This window comes from Copadichromis virginalis, linkage group LG13 (assembly GCF_057382275.1).
Source record: "Copadichromis virginalis isolate Kocher_CV1m ecotype Utaka linkage group LG13, C_Virginalis_male_GT1.1, whole genome shotgun sequence".
In the NCBI taxonomy this organism is placed as follows: Eukaryota; Metazoa; Chordata; class Actinopteri; order Cichliformes; family Cichlidae; genus Copadichromis; species Copadichromis virginalis.
This window is the reverse complement of record NC_140630.1, coordinates 20043643-20058163: the sequence shown is the minus strand read 5'-3', so window position 1 is coordinate 20058163 and position 14521 is coordinate 20043643. Positions and strand designations below refer to the sequence as shown.

Sequence of the window (14521 nt, the reverse complement as noted above, 5' to 3'; positions counted from 1 at the left end):
ATTAATATGAATTAAAGTTTATCTGGTGGCAAATATAATTTAACAAATACTAATTTGGAGAAATGCACTGCAATCAAAACCAGATTTAGATTTAGTTTTAGTTTAAACCTTTAGAATAATGCTGCTCTGCTTTTATTTCATTTTTGTACCCAAGAGGAGCCTTTAAAAGTCATTAGAGGCAATACACTCTTTAGATTAAAACATTTAGGGTGACAACTGACAGTCATCAAATTTTAGGTCTGCTACAAAAAAATGTCTTTCCCAAGGCTGATCGCATGAGTCGCCCTCCTCCCCTAGGAGATTGAGGTACAGGTCTCTCATCACAGGGCAGTTCAGCTTGGTGAGATGGTTGAATGCGAGGACTTCATTAAGCCCCTCTATTGTTAACATCTGGGTTCAGAATGCCTGTTTTCTCTGGTAAATGTTGCCTTGGCTTAACGGGGGATTTTATTACAATATGCAGTTGACATTGGCAGCAGTGGCACGCCTGGCAATGGAAACTGTTCTGCCGGTTCAGGTCACAGGAGATCAATCAAAGCAGGCTGTTACACTGAAACCTTCAATTCTCAGCAGTACAGGGAGGTGAATGTGTATGTGAACTTGTTGAATCAATTAAGAAGAAAAAAATCACCAGCTTTCAAACTGAAGGAAGCACCTTTTCCTGGCCTTTATTTTCTTTATTTCATTCATTTATTTTCCTTAAAAATAAAGGAAAATACTCCTCTGTGCTTAATTTCCTCTCTCGCTCTCTGGCCTCCTCCCCCCACTTTAGGAGATGTGGTTGTCATGACAACCGCTGAGTCATCCTCTACTGTAAGTAGCCATCCTCATATTTAATCTCTGCATGCAGCGAGGCCCTCCGCCATCCAGGCCTGCATTAGCACACGGATGCGACACATTAATTTGCTCTGGGTAGTTCCCGCGATCTGCGAAGGTTATTCCCGGAGAACACGGAGCTGCAGCGGGCTGAGCAGCAGCCACACGGATGGGTAACGTGCCCACCACAGTGAAGCACTGCCTGAGCTATGAGCAACTCATCGAGGACTACCCGTGGCTGAGACGCTGGCTGCAGGAGGACAAGGTGGGCGTCGGTTTTCCTTGTTTTTATTCAACTGCACATGTTCGGCCACATGACTTCCTCATGACAGAGCAGAGAGGAGCACAACACAAGGCCACCTATGCGCAGATGCGCAGATGCTGCTGTAACTAAGGTGGTTAAAAAAAGAAGAAGAAGAACATGCGAGTACCTTTTTCTCAATAAGAGTATTACGTTAGCATTATGTATGTTTGGGGTAATAAAATACACTCAATAGAATATGAATAGAATAAAATACAACAGAATATGAGCTGCCCCAGGCTTCATTTTCAGTTGTAATGTAGCCTATTAGAGGTAAAAGTAGTGTAAGTGAAAGAGTCCGCTCGATTTTATTCCTGCATTTTCGAATTTATTTTCACTTTTACTTTATAACATTTTTGTAATCCAAAGTATGAGTATATTTTACAAATAGTTCATGCCTATCTGTAAAAAACGTACATTTCACTCATAACAGTTAAAGATATTACAAGCTAAACCACATGCAGTACTGTGCAAAAGTCTTCAGTCAACTTTTGTTTCTGTATATGTGGTTTCCAAGTCTTTTATGTAATTTTTTAACTTCTGGGTTGCTTTTTCACTCATTTTCAGTTCAGTCCTTATACATAACCATTTTCAGAGGAATGTGTTTTGTTTGTTTGTTACACCACTTAACACTGAGCCATGCATTAAAAGACAGACAACTTAGTAAAGATCGAATTTTAGCTTAAAACTCTGCATGGTGTGTAGTGTAGCCTTAAAAAAATTGAGGAAACTAGTCAAGTGGATAAAAGAGGAAATGTCACACCTAGAAAAACTATCTATGGTAGTTAAACAGTGTCTGTTCCTCTTATCTAATTAGTCAGGATAAAATGTGGAAAAGAACTGACACAGGAACTGAGAGATACATCTGCCTCTATACTTAATCTATCTACTGTTCACTGAAGTCTCAGTGGAAGAGTGGCTGTACAACAGTCTGTTGTACCTGTCTCCTGTCTCCTGTCCAGCTATCTGTAAAACACGAAGAATCCTCTGTCATAGTTTGGGACTGGATTTCGGCCAATGGTGTTTGGGATCTTGTCAAAATTGAATTATGAACCCAGAAAAGTACCATCAGATTTTAATCCACCTTGCATTACCACCTAGAAAGGGTCTGATTCGGGAATATGTTCATTTTTCAAAATGACAATCATCCCAAATACACTGCCAGTGCAGTGAAAGCATACCTGCATAGAAAAACACACAGTGGAACACTATCAACCATGGATTGGCCTCCCCAGAGCCGAGACCTCAACATTATTGAAGCAGTTAAAGCAGTGTGGGATAATCTTGATAGAGAATCAAACAAAAGGCAGCCAACATCCAAAGAAGGGCTTTGAATGTCCTTCGAGAAGCTTGGAGAACTATTCCTGAAGACTAAAATAAATTACAAGAAAGCTTGTCTAAAAGAGTTAAAGCTGTGTTGAAGAATAAAGGTGATCAAATCAAACATTCACATTCAAGCTTGTTAGAATTGCACAAACACTGTTTTCGTGTAATACACTGTTTCCATGTATGTTTGCACACGTTTCAGCAAACAACTGCATCTATTTTCCATTTTTCTAGTAAAATATAAAGAAACAAGGGGTAGCTAGACACTTTTGCACAGTACTGTATATTTCTGAGCACAGTACTGTGTGCTCAGTTTGTTCTGAATAAATATTTGATATCTATCTTCCATAGATATAACACATTAGCTCTTTACCCCTTGAAAATTGACAAAGATTAGACTAAAAATTTAAACTGAGTGGATTCTTTCACATTTCAGGCCTGCTTGTAGAAGAGTTAAGCTGGGATATCGGTTAGCTTTCTTTGTTTTACTGCTCCCCACTGGAAAAAACTTAAATAGATATTTTTGACGGCTATAGTCAGATATGTGGTCTTCACTCTCTGCTTAAATATCACTGTTGCTAGGTTCATATTGTAATCTTTAAGGTCTGTTGAGGTTTTGCATTTAGTTCAACAAGGGTCTTTTTCTTTAAAATTATAAGGTTGAGATCAGGAAAAAAAAATACCTTGATCCTCAGAATATTCCTTGCGGTTTTAGTGGAGTTACTCTAACCCTTCTTCCCAGCCTTTCCTCTGTGTCACATCTCATGAGTTTGCATCTTAATGACATAGCAAGCTTATATTTGGGTTCTAAAGTTTCAGCTGGGTTGAGGTTGAAAGTTATTCATGTTAGAAATAACATGACCTGGAGCATCCCACGGTAAAAGGATGGCTGACTTCTCCGTGTTCTGTGTCTTGTTGAGCGGTGTTTCTCTTTTTATTTATTCCCCTCCCCCCCATTTGATATTTTCCCAGACAATTACAGGACATGCCTATCCAGAGTTTGTTAAAATTGTTGAAGTTGGGCCAAGAGATGGACTTCAAAATGAAAAGGTATACTCTGCAATTACAATCACAAACCTTATTTATATTTATGGGTACCTTTGTTTTCTAATACTATACACAATCCTTCCTGGAAACTCCCATTTTTTCTATACATATAACAATTCATAACATATGGGTTTTGTGCCATAATTGCTAGAAGCATATGTTTCACATTGTCTTTGAAATTGAATAGGAAAGATGACACAGCTTCTGGCTGAGTTCACTCTCTTTACCTACCATTTAGAGATTATACTGGATGGGGGGGAAGTAATTTTATTTCTACAACATATTACCTGAAATTTGGCATATAGCGAAGCTATCTCAGAGTTTTCAGCAAGTGCAAGATTGATCATGTCAAATATGGCTATCTGTATAAATAACACGCAGCACAGCAAAATACTAAGCCATATATCTGCTTGTCACATCTCCAACTGTATCATGAGAGGACTCAAATACAAAATAAGCTATTTCAATTTCATTGTTCTCCAGGAGATTGTTCCAACTGGGGTGAAAATCCAGCTGATAGATATGCTCTCAGGAACAGGCCTGTCTGTGATCGAGGCCACCAGCTTTGTCTCTTCAAAGTGGGTCCCACAGGTAAGAATTCTTCTTTTTGAACTGCAGTTAAATGCTGAGTGATTTATTAGGCCCTCTTTCTTGCTCCTCTAGCATCCTTGTTGGAGCTGGAGATGGTTTTGGAGAAAGTATTTTATTCATTTTCTCCTTCTCAATCAAATTGTACCCCTATTTACTACTTGGATACAAAGTCAGACGTTAACACGTGTCTCCTTTTGTACTGAGAAAAATGATAATTAATTTGATCTTTAATGCTGCCTTCAAACGTGTGAAAGCATTTGTGAATTCCCAGGAACATGTTAATATGTTATTATGTTATTACCTTACCTATGTTATTGCCTGTTATGTTGTTACCTTTAACATCTAATTAATATATCTTCCTCCCTTTATTTAGATGGCAGACCACACTGATGTACTCAGAGGAATCCAGAAAGCATCTAATGTTCAGTATCCTGTTTTGACACCTAACTTGCAAGGCTTTCAGGATGCTGTAAGCATGAATTTTCACTTCAGCGTAATGACCTGTGCTATATACCTTTTCTCATATAATTCATCATGTTTACTCAAGCTTGTCAGTTTGAGTTAACTGTTGGCACTACATTGTTTTTATTAAAATAGTTCCTGCACTTACGTTAGCGTGACTCACAGTGAACACGGTTTTACAAGTTTGTTTTCTCTGGCGATTTAAGGTTGCAGCTGGTGCTACTGAAGTGGCTGTGTTTGGGTCGGCATCTGAAACCTTCAGTAAAAAAAATATTAACTGTTCTGTTGATGAAAGTATGCTGAGGTTTGAGGAAGTCATTAACGCTGCCAAAAAGCGACAAATTCCAGTTCGAGGGTTAGTATTCTGCCTATTAATTCTCTGCTACAAAAATGAAAACAAAATGAATGAAATGAAATGAAAACAATTCCCTTGATTTCTGAGCTTCACACAGATTTTCACTTTTCCCCATAGGAAAACAGGGCATTTGAACATACTGCAGTTTTTATATAGAAGAAAACACACAGTTCAGTAATGATACTGTTATAGCAAAGTTCCAGATGTTCACCAGGACTATATCTATGCATTAGTAAACCACGAGGCCAGATGAGGTAAACCAAACAGGCTAACTTTTACTAATGTGGGCCTTTTATCATATCATGGAAATGTGTGTGTGTGTTTTATTTTATTTTTTAAATTATAGGAACTGCTTTGCCCATAAAGGACACCAAAACACTAATAGGCTTCTGGACACATTGGACCCAATTCTTTTTTTTTTTGAAGAGCACACTATAGTATAGAAAATGTTCAACAGCTTTTGACGTTTTTTTTTTGTCAGTTGCTGAAACTGACAAAATAATGATACTTGTTAACTTTATCTTCTCAGGTATGTTTCTTGTGCCCTTGGGTGTCCCCATGAGGGACACATTGAACCTTCCAAAGTGGCAGAGGTAGGATTGTTCTTTACACTTACAGGTCTTTTAAAACCTATCTGTTCATTTATTTAAATGATCTAAACTAAACTGAATCGTTTCTTGAGATGTTGTTCTGGTTTTGTTTTTCTGTTTTTCTTGTTTTTTTTTTAACTTGTTTTTCCTGGAATTAATTAATTTTGTGGATGTCAGTGCTTTTCGATATATATGTCAAAACTCAAAGCTAATTATTGTCAGTTCATTGCTAAATGAAAAATCACAATAAATGTTCATATTCTTTCCGTAAGCACAGATTGAATTAACTGAAGAAATGTAAAATATAGCATTTATATTCTCTTCCATTTCACTGCCTAACCAAACATAACATGGTACTTATATTTGGAAAAAAAAGTTATTTTACTATGTAATCCTCTTATAAAGAGAGCATTTTCTATATTTTTATTATTTTTAGGTAGCAAAGAGATTATATGAAATGGGCTGCTATGAGATTTCCTTGGGAGACACCATTGGTATTGGTACTCCAGGATCTATGCTTAAGATGCTGCAGAGGGTGATGAAGGACGTGCCCATCAATGCGCTTGCAGTTCACTGCCATGACACCTATGGGCAAGCACTGCCCAACATCCTTACTGCACTCCAGGTAAGAACACGGGTATTGTGCGGCCAATAGTCTCAAAAGTACTTATGCTTCTACCTATGATGATTTTGTTTCTTATGTTATTGTTTATATTATTATTATTGTTACTATAATTAATATTTCCAAGAAAACAAGAAGTTTTAACGGTTCATTGCCATGACACCTATGGGCAAGCACTGCCAACATTCTTAGTGCACTCCAGATAAGAACCCCTAAGATGTGGTACTGCCAGTAATCTCAGAACCAGAAATTGCTAATGATCTAATGATGATTAGATTTATTATTCATTGTTATTTATAGTTATTGCTATTACTGCAGTTGTTAATATTATGAGTACTGTAGCGACAGAAAGAGCTCTTAAGTCGAAAGTAGAGCAAAGTCTTTGTCAAAGCAGTTAGCTTGACAAACAAAGAGAGCAGATGGAAATCTGAAAAGAAATCAAATAGACAGTCTAGTGTGTTTAACTAGAGAACTATTAGATGATAAAAGCAACAGATGACACCTGTTGAGGATCAGCTTGTGACACCAGAACGTTTCCAAGCTTCATTACGGTCCTTAATTCTCCATCTGTCATGAAGTACATGACAGGATTATCTTATTTAATGCCCTACATCTGTCTTGTAAACCAGCTTTTGTGCAGCTATTTCATAAGTCTAAGATTAGACATAAAATACATTAATAATGACAGCAAACAGTCAAAAACTTAAAAACAAACATTTAAAAGTAAATGAAGTTAGTTTGTAAATGGAAGTCAATAAAAGAAGGAGACTAGCTCCAGGACTATTGAAAGGTGGATAGGGTAGGAACTGTGAATTTTGGAAAAATTCTCTGAACCTAACAGGCAGCCGAGAGGGATCTTTAAAAACAGAGGCAATCAGACACAGTTCAGCTAATTTGTTGGTGTGATTGGAGGGTATGGAGGTCTCTGAATAAGCAGAAAGGTAAAACAGTTCAAAGATCCAAAAGAATAAAGGGATAATATAAAGCCTGACAACTCTGGGAGGACAGATGTGCCCACACCTCTGTTGTGAGACAAAAACCTTCTGATTCTTGTGGGAGAGACATAAAAGGTGCTAACACTTTTAAGTGGAGAGGTCTGTGTTAAGCGTACAAATGCTGGTAAAGTTAGAAGAGGAAGCCCTCTTGCCGTAGTTTGTAGTGTAGATTCTCCTTTTGGACAAGCACAAGACAGCAATGCATCGTCCTCTTGATCCCCATATCCTCTCATGTTAAATTGTCTGACAGCTTTACTTTCTGCTTTCCCAGTGGATTTGGGGTACCTTTGCCTTCACATGCACATCCCTCCCCCTGTGATGAATATGAATGTTCTCGTGGAGAACCACAGACCGATTATGGATAAATGCCCGGCCTTTGCATAAATCAATGTAGTTACTCATGATGACATGAAGAGGAGCAACCAGATGTGGAGGCAAAATAGAGGTGGTGATTCTTGTTCCAGGATATCATTCAACTTTCTGCCAGCATCATAGAGATCACAGGTCTTTGTTTTTTTTTTAGGTTGATTTAAATCATTATCCCTGCTGGGAAGCATCATTTGTTAAACTTCTCCCAATCCATCTTTTTAGACACTTTTCAGCTCACATGCTACAGTCCATTGAAATACAGTGTCCTTTCTTTGCAACGAGAAAAAGGAAAAATTGTTTTTATTTTCCGCTGGAGTCAGGAAAAAGGAAGCCAAATAATGTAATATATCAATAAGACTGATGTATAGTTATTTTGGCCATATATGCCACTTTAAAATGATGTAAAACTTTTTATTGCAAACTTTTATATTAGAGTATTTCAGAGCTTAAAATTTTTTTTTTTTTTTTTTACGTTTTAAAAAGCGCACATATGTGCCTAAGCTTTAATGACAGTCTGTCAGTCTATGGCATGATGAATGTGTTCTCTGTTGTGTATGTGTAGGCTACAATGGGACACACAGAGAACCAGAAACCATCAGTCAACGAGGAAAATCGGCATTAAGAAACATGATCTAAGCTTCCCCACAAAGCAAGATGATTCACAAACTGCTTTCAAAAAGAAAAAAAAAATCCCAGAATCTTAATGAACTTAACAATATGTATTGTACAGTTAAAGGTATACACTCTATAAGTGCATTTGGGTTGTGAATCTTTGTGAAGGAGCTGTCGTGGGGGCATTTGTCACCACTTTGCCTGTTGCGAGCCAGTAAACCTGACATATATCCAAACATAAAACAGAGGCAATGCAGGCAGGGCTGTATCAGTTTTACTGGAGCGCATTGTCACCACAGAGGAGGAAGCACACTGGGGGCTGGGTGGGTCAACAGATGTGAGGGGGTCAGCACAAAGGCTCACCTATTCAGTGTCTATTGGACAAAGCGACTGAGAGCTAGGTGGATCGAAGGGCCCTGGGGGGGTGGGGGGGCTTCTAGCTCGTCTGCCGCTTGGCTGTTGAACTTTCTGACAATGGCGTGCTTAAAGGCCAGTGGAAAATGATCCTTTCATTTGCTCTACGGTGAGCATGTGATGAATGGTGCTGCAGCTGCAGACGCAGGTCTAGAAACGTCTACTCAAGTACTTTATTTTACTCGACTGTAAACGTTAGTATAGTATTTATGCTTCAGTTTGCACAAATCACTGTATGACTGCAAATGTAACGTGTAAATGAAATCATTCATTCATTCACTAATGTTACACATCCACTAAAGAAACTGTTGTTCCGTTGTGAAACTTGCAGTTGAACACTTATCCCTTCTAATAATTATGATGGAATTAATCTAATATTGTACTTCTCTGGTACAATTTATGGTCAAACATTGTTCGGAAAGGCAGCTGATCCATGTCATGTAAAGAAGCAAATATTTTTAAGGTTAAATCTGATTCTGAATGGTTTGAAAAAGAAAAAGTACAGAGAGATGGTGAAATTCCTGCGTGGATCATATTTACAATGATTCATTGCAGCTGCCCCATGGCCACAAGAAATAATAGCAGCCAGGGATATTTAGCTCACCATTTGCTCACCCATAAACAAGTAGGAAATTAAAGATTTTATCATAGTTTTTCATTACTGTGTGCCAGAACTCCACACCACCAACTGGGAGAGAAATGAATTCCCCCAGTGCTGTCAGCCCTGAGTCACCTCTTTTGTTCCCGATAAAGACATTCCTTAGTCTTTGTACCTTTTTTCAGGAGGTCTAGGGGGGCTTTGTTACAAACCTACCCTGGCAGGTTACACAATGACAATGTATGTACTTAGATTTCACAGGCTTGGCAAGGAAAATTATTTAATCTTACCTGCAATTTTGGTGTATTGTGTACTACTGCAGCTGGGGAATACAGTATAACCTGTCTGGGCTCACACTAGAGATCTCTACTGACAATAACATCCATCTGCAGTATTTTCTTTTGTCTCCATACATGAGACTCTGTTCAGCCTTAGTTTACTAACATATTTTACTAACATCCAGTTACCTAGCAGCTGTGTTGAGCAGTGTGTTGATAACTTTAGTGCAACTTTATGTTGACTTCTTTGACTGAATGGTAGAAGTTATAATGGATAGTTATAAAGGATCATTTTATCTTGTGACTGGTGATTTGCTATTTCAAAGAGTGAAATCCGCTCTGAATCAAAGCCACCGACGATACTTTCTGTTGAGTAAACAAGTAAAATCAATTTCAGCTAAACTAGAAAATATTTATTATAGATTATTAACTTTTTTTAAAATGAGCCCTTGTGACATACTGGAATATATATTTAAAAGACAACCGTAAAACCCACATAAATACCACAAAAGGACAAAATAACAGTAAAAGAACATTTATTTTTCTTTTTTCTGTATTCTTAGGCTTTATTTTACTTTTTTTTTTTAACTATTTAAAAAAAAATGCTTTTAACATGTATGTAAAGGAAGCAACACTGATGTAATAAATGGGTCAAAAAGCTCATTTTCATCTGCAGCCCCTGGGACGATTGCTGTTATACAAAATAAATAAATACAGATGAAGAGCTGAAATATAAATGTTTATTATTCAAAATCAATAAATAATTTAATTAGCAAGTACATAAATTCCTAAGAAACTGGATTATCTGTGAATTTATTTTCTTATATTTTTTCTTCAATTCCAACCAAATTCATGTTTTAAGGTGATAAATATGTTATATTATTATTATTATCATTAGTAGTAGTATTTTTAGTATTCATTTACATTATATTAAAAATAGGATTGCATATTAAAGTTGAATAACTTCATATTTGTCACATCACATTAGTCAAACTTTATTTTCTTTTGGAAATGATAAAGTAAAATGTGATTTATTTATTCTTTAAGTGCTTGTTTGCCTTTTGCTGTCCGGGGTTCGCTCCTCGAAAGAAGTGATATAAGTGTCAGCACGGGATCCGTGACAGTTTCTGTCAGCCTTTCGGTTTATGTAGTCGTGGGTGAAGCATCACTGCTTCGTGTCCTTCGCTGAATGCACACTCTTTCTTTCGCTCGCTCTGTGACGCAGTTATAAAACCAAAATGGGAGCTTGTCCATCTTCAGCCTCGTCCACTCAGAGCGCAGAATGTAAACAAGCTTATCCCAAATCATGCAAGTTTGAAAATGTTCAGTGTCTTTACCCAGGAATGCATTGTTTTTATATAGCCGCAGCTCACTCAGTATGGCTTTTTAACACTGAGCACACATCTGGTTTCTGGGTAGTGTGAACCTAACTGAGCATTGGCAAGCCCGAGCTGCTGACCACCAGTTCCTGCGTGATTAGTGTCCAGGGGTACGGGGCACGCTGCTGAAAGGGTTTGTTCTGTTCCTCTCGGAAACAGTACGCTGAAGACCTGTGACCTTATAGCTAGAAGTGAGAGGATTGGCATGGCAGATTACAACTCTGTGTTTATACTACAAAAAATTCTGCCTAGTACAATATCCTGCTCTGGCTTTAACCAAGGTCTGGAAATCTCGTGCACTGCACACACCGGAGTAGATCTCCTCCTCCTTCTACCCACCTCCTCCTCTTCCCTTGCCAACATAAACAGCAATTACGGCTGGCTCAGACAGCCCCCTGAAAGAAGTAGGTTCTTGTCTGGAGGAAAAGCAACCAATTAGCATCATTGTTCCAAAAAAGCAATAGAGATTCTTTTAATTTAACTTGCTTGGTCCTGCTCTGTGGGGTACCGGTCCTTCATGACCCAGTGCCACTGAGAGGATCAGTGTGTTAATTTTGTCTCACTGCAGGATCCTCTGACATCTGGTTCTACCGCGGAAGCTGGAAAACATCTTTAATATTCTCATGACAATCCCAGGGACATGTGGAAAACATCCCAAGACCTTAGTCCATAATGACTCTGAAAACTGAAGGCCTGTCTTGGTGTGAAAACAAAGGTTTTATTCATGACTGGGTCGCGCACGTCCATGGCAAGAACAGTGACTGTGTGTCTTTGAGTAATATGGGCATTCAGAGAAAGAGTAAAATGTGCTTCTGTAAATTTCAATGTCAACATCGAGCTGCAACAAAAGCACCGGGGTACTGTTTCCTGGGCAGCCTTTTATAATGTTGGGTAAGCTGTCCAACAAAAGCAACGGATTGAGAAGAACAACTGAAAACGCATCATTAATTTTCATATGGAGGCCAGGCGCTCGCTATCGTCGGCAGTAAAAAAAAGGAAAAACTTTCCCACAAATTTCAGCAGTAATGTTTGTCGTGAGCGCTGGTGAGCCAAAAAAAAAAAAACGCAGTAGAGTACACAACTTGAATTTTATCTCTTGTATATTCTTACATTCGTGTAAACAAAGAGGCCCTTAGAAAGCAGAAACATTTGTAATCAAGGAGATCAGCGAAATAGTTTGCCATTAATGATTTTTTTTGTAGCACATTTGTGTACAAATGCATTAAGTTTATTGGCACAGTTTGATTGGACACTAAGCAGCCAAGGGGAAAAAAAATGTCTTCTCGATGTGGCAAGAAAGTGAATCCCTATGGTGAAGAGCAGAGTCGTGCTGTAAAAACATGAGTAACCAGGACAATCAGAAACATATGAAATCTTCTGCTCAGCCTTTATAATATTCCTGTCATATGAACAAGGCCATAATTATGTGGTGCTGGTGGTTTGAGCTGACAAAGAGGATGACTAAGCCATACTGCGGGACATTCTGTGCCCACTCATCTTCAAGCCTTAAGCCCACGGTTCTCAGAAACAGCTGTAAAACACAACCACAGGCCTGGCAAGGTGCGCGGCACCAGGCAGAACAACCCAATAGAACAAAGATCTTTGTTCCTGGATTTTACCTGACATGAAGTCTTTCACGGATTTGCCGAATGCCTCTGTTGTTTGTCCTTGCAGATGGGGGTCTCTGTGGTGGATTCTGCAGTAGCTGGCCTGGGAGGATGCCCTTACGCTCAGGGTTCATCTGGCAATGTTTCCACAGAGGATGTTCTCTACATGCTTCATGGCATGGGCATTGAAACAGTAAGTATGACTTCACTGTCTGGTGTGTATGTACACTTGTGTCTAATCTCAACAAAACCAACGTTGTACAATCTTTCAAAGCTCACTCACATAAACACATCGTTCTCCAAACATACTGCCCTGTAACAGTTTATTTGATCATATTAGTGGTTCTACATAACTTGTGCAAGACTGTGGTGTTGCACACACTTCTCAGGAACAATTTATTTAACAATTCCTACCCCTGCTGGTAGAAACGATTCACTGCGGGTTAATTTTCTGTCACCTGTTACACGTCTTCTTTTAATTTCAGTGAGAAAACCTTAAACTTGCCATTTCTTGTTTATCTTGCGCTTATTATATTAATTGCACTTTTACTGATGCTGGGATGTTTTTGCAGGGTGTGAACATTGCCAAAGTCATAGAGGCTGGTTCCTTCATCTGCAGTGCTTTATCTCGCAAGACAAACTCCAAGGTTGCCCAAGCAAGAAGCACGGCCTGCTGTGATGCGTCTCTGTAATGGAACGTCTTTAAATATTTTAGTCTGTTCCCTTTAAAGTGCTTCCCCGTTGTTGCTGCCTTCAGATTTGTTGCCTATCTGTCTGTATTTGAACTACATTGTTCCATGTATCTCTTGCATGTCATCTAAATAATATTGAAAACTATCTCATTTTTATTATTTTTTTACTTTATTGTTCATTTCCAGTCTATATTTGCCGTCTGAGTACCTTTATAATCTGCTGAACACATGCATCTTCCTTGGCTTAGTTTTTGCTCTACACAATTTTTGATGTAACAAAAGCAAGCGTCGACCGCACTGAATGGAAAGTGACAGGAAGCTGGTAATTATCAAGGGGAGTATTCATTTGTGATTGAGGTTTGTGTTGACGGCTCGATAATTTATGATCTTATGATTTTATTCGTTTGCATTGATCAGTGGCCTTATAAAATTATGTAACAGCGTATTATAATCCTACGTGTATGAGTGCCTCCACATGCACCTTGCTTCTCTGAAGACCTTTTGTGATTTCCTGTGAACTTGTATAAATAATTCAAAGTAAGACAACTCTCAAATTACCACAAAGATAGCATTTTAAAGGAGGCACAGAGGAGTTTTTGCCATCAGGTTTGCCAAAGATCCCTTAAAAAGTTCCTCTTTATAGTCTTTTTTTTGTATTTCAGAATTTTACCACGACATAAACTACTTTCTGAGACAATTGTCTCTGTAAAGTTGTCCTTTCATTTTTTGTCATGTTTACACCCTGCTGTGCAATCTGTAAATCAGAAAGTAAAGAATAAAAAAAATCAGTTGTTAGCTCTTCTGTCCTGTTCCTCTGCGGCTTTCTTTCCTACGGCTTAATTGCATTCACCTTACATCCCTATTTTCAAAAATCAGACTAATTAGGATGCCAGCATGATGCCAACTGGGAAAGAAAAGCAGTCCACACTAATGAATAGATGTTAGATTTGCATAAGCGTATTAAATTGTGATAATTGTCTGCCCATGGCGGTCCATCTTAATCACGTAACAAAAAAGAAAATTATGCATTCATGTGCAGTTGCACACAGACTCAGTCCTGACCTGTCTCCACCCCCAAGCAAAATTCCGCCTGTGAACCACATTTAGTCACACCTGATACCCAGTGCTCCCACTACAGCCTCGTTAAAACAGTTTCCATCTCTAAGAAATGACCAATGTTCAAACAAACAATATTTATTGACAATAGATATTTTTTTCCAATATTAATATTAAACCTGGCTTACCTGGATAGTTGACTGTGCATTCATATTCCCCAGTATACCCAGGAAACAGTAGCCAGTGTCCATACATTGCTGGAGATTTGGTATCTACAGTTTTTATTTGTGTAAATGCATTTTAACAGAGCTGTGCCTTATAAACACAGTAAACACTTATTAAAGGCACTTATTAAATGTATTTGACTCTCACTTTTATGAGCCAAAAACTCACAGAACATAGTCATGGTAG

The 14521-nt window shown here is 38.3% G+C and overlaps 1 protein-coding gene across 1 annotated transcript; it reads left to right on the top strand.

The window, feature by feature from the left end:
• Positions 1–796: 796 nt before the first annotated feature.
• On the top strand, positions 797–13857 carry hmgcll1 (3-hydroxymethyl-3-methylglutaryl-CoA lyase like 1). Its single transcript, XM_085477916.1, has 9 exons — positions 797–1081; positions 3416–3493; positions 3974–4081; positions 4455–4550; positions 4750–4898; positions 5428–5491; positions 5925–6113; positions 12430–12555; positions 12935–13857. The coding sequence occupies exons 1-9, from the start codon at positions 986–988 to the stop codon at positions 13052–13054; spliced, it is 1026 nt and encodes a 341-aa protein (XP_085334042.1). The 5' UTR covers positions 797–985; the 3' UTR covers positions 13055–13857.
• Positions 13858–14521: the final 664 nt, after the last annotated feature.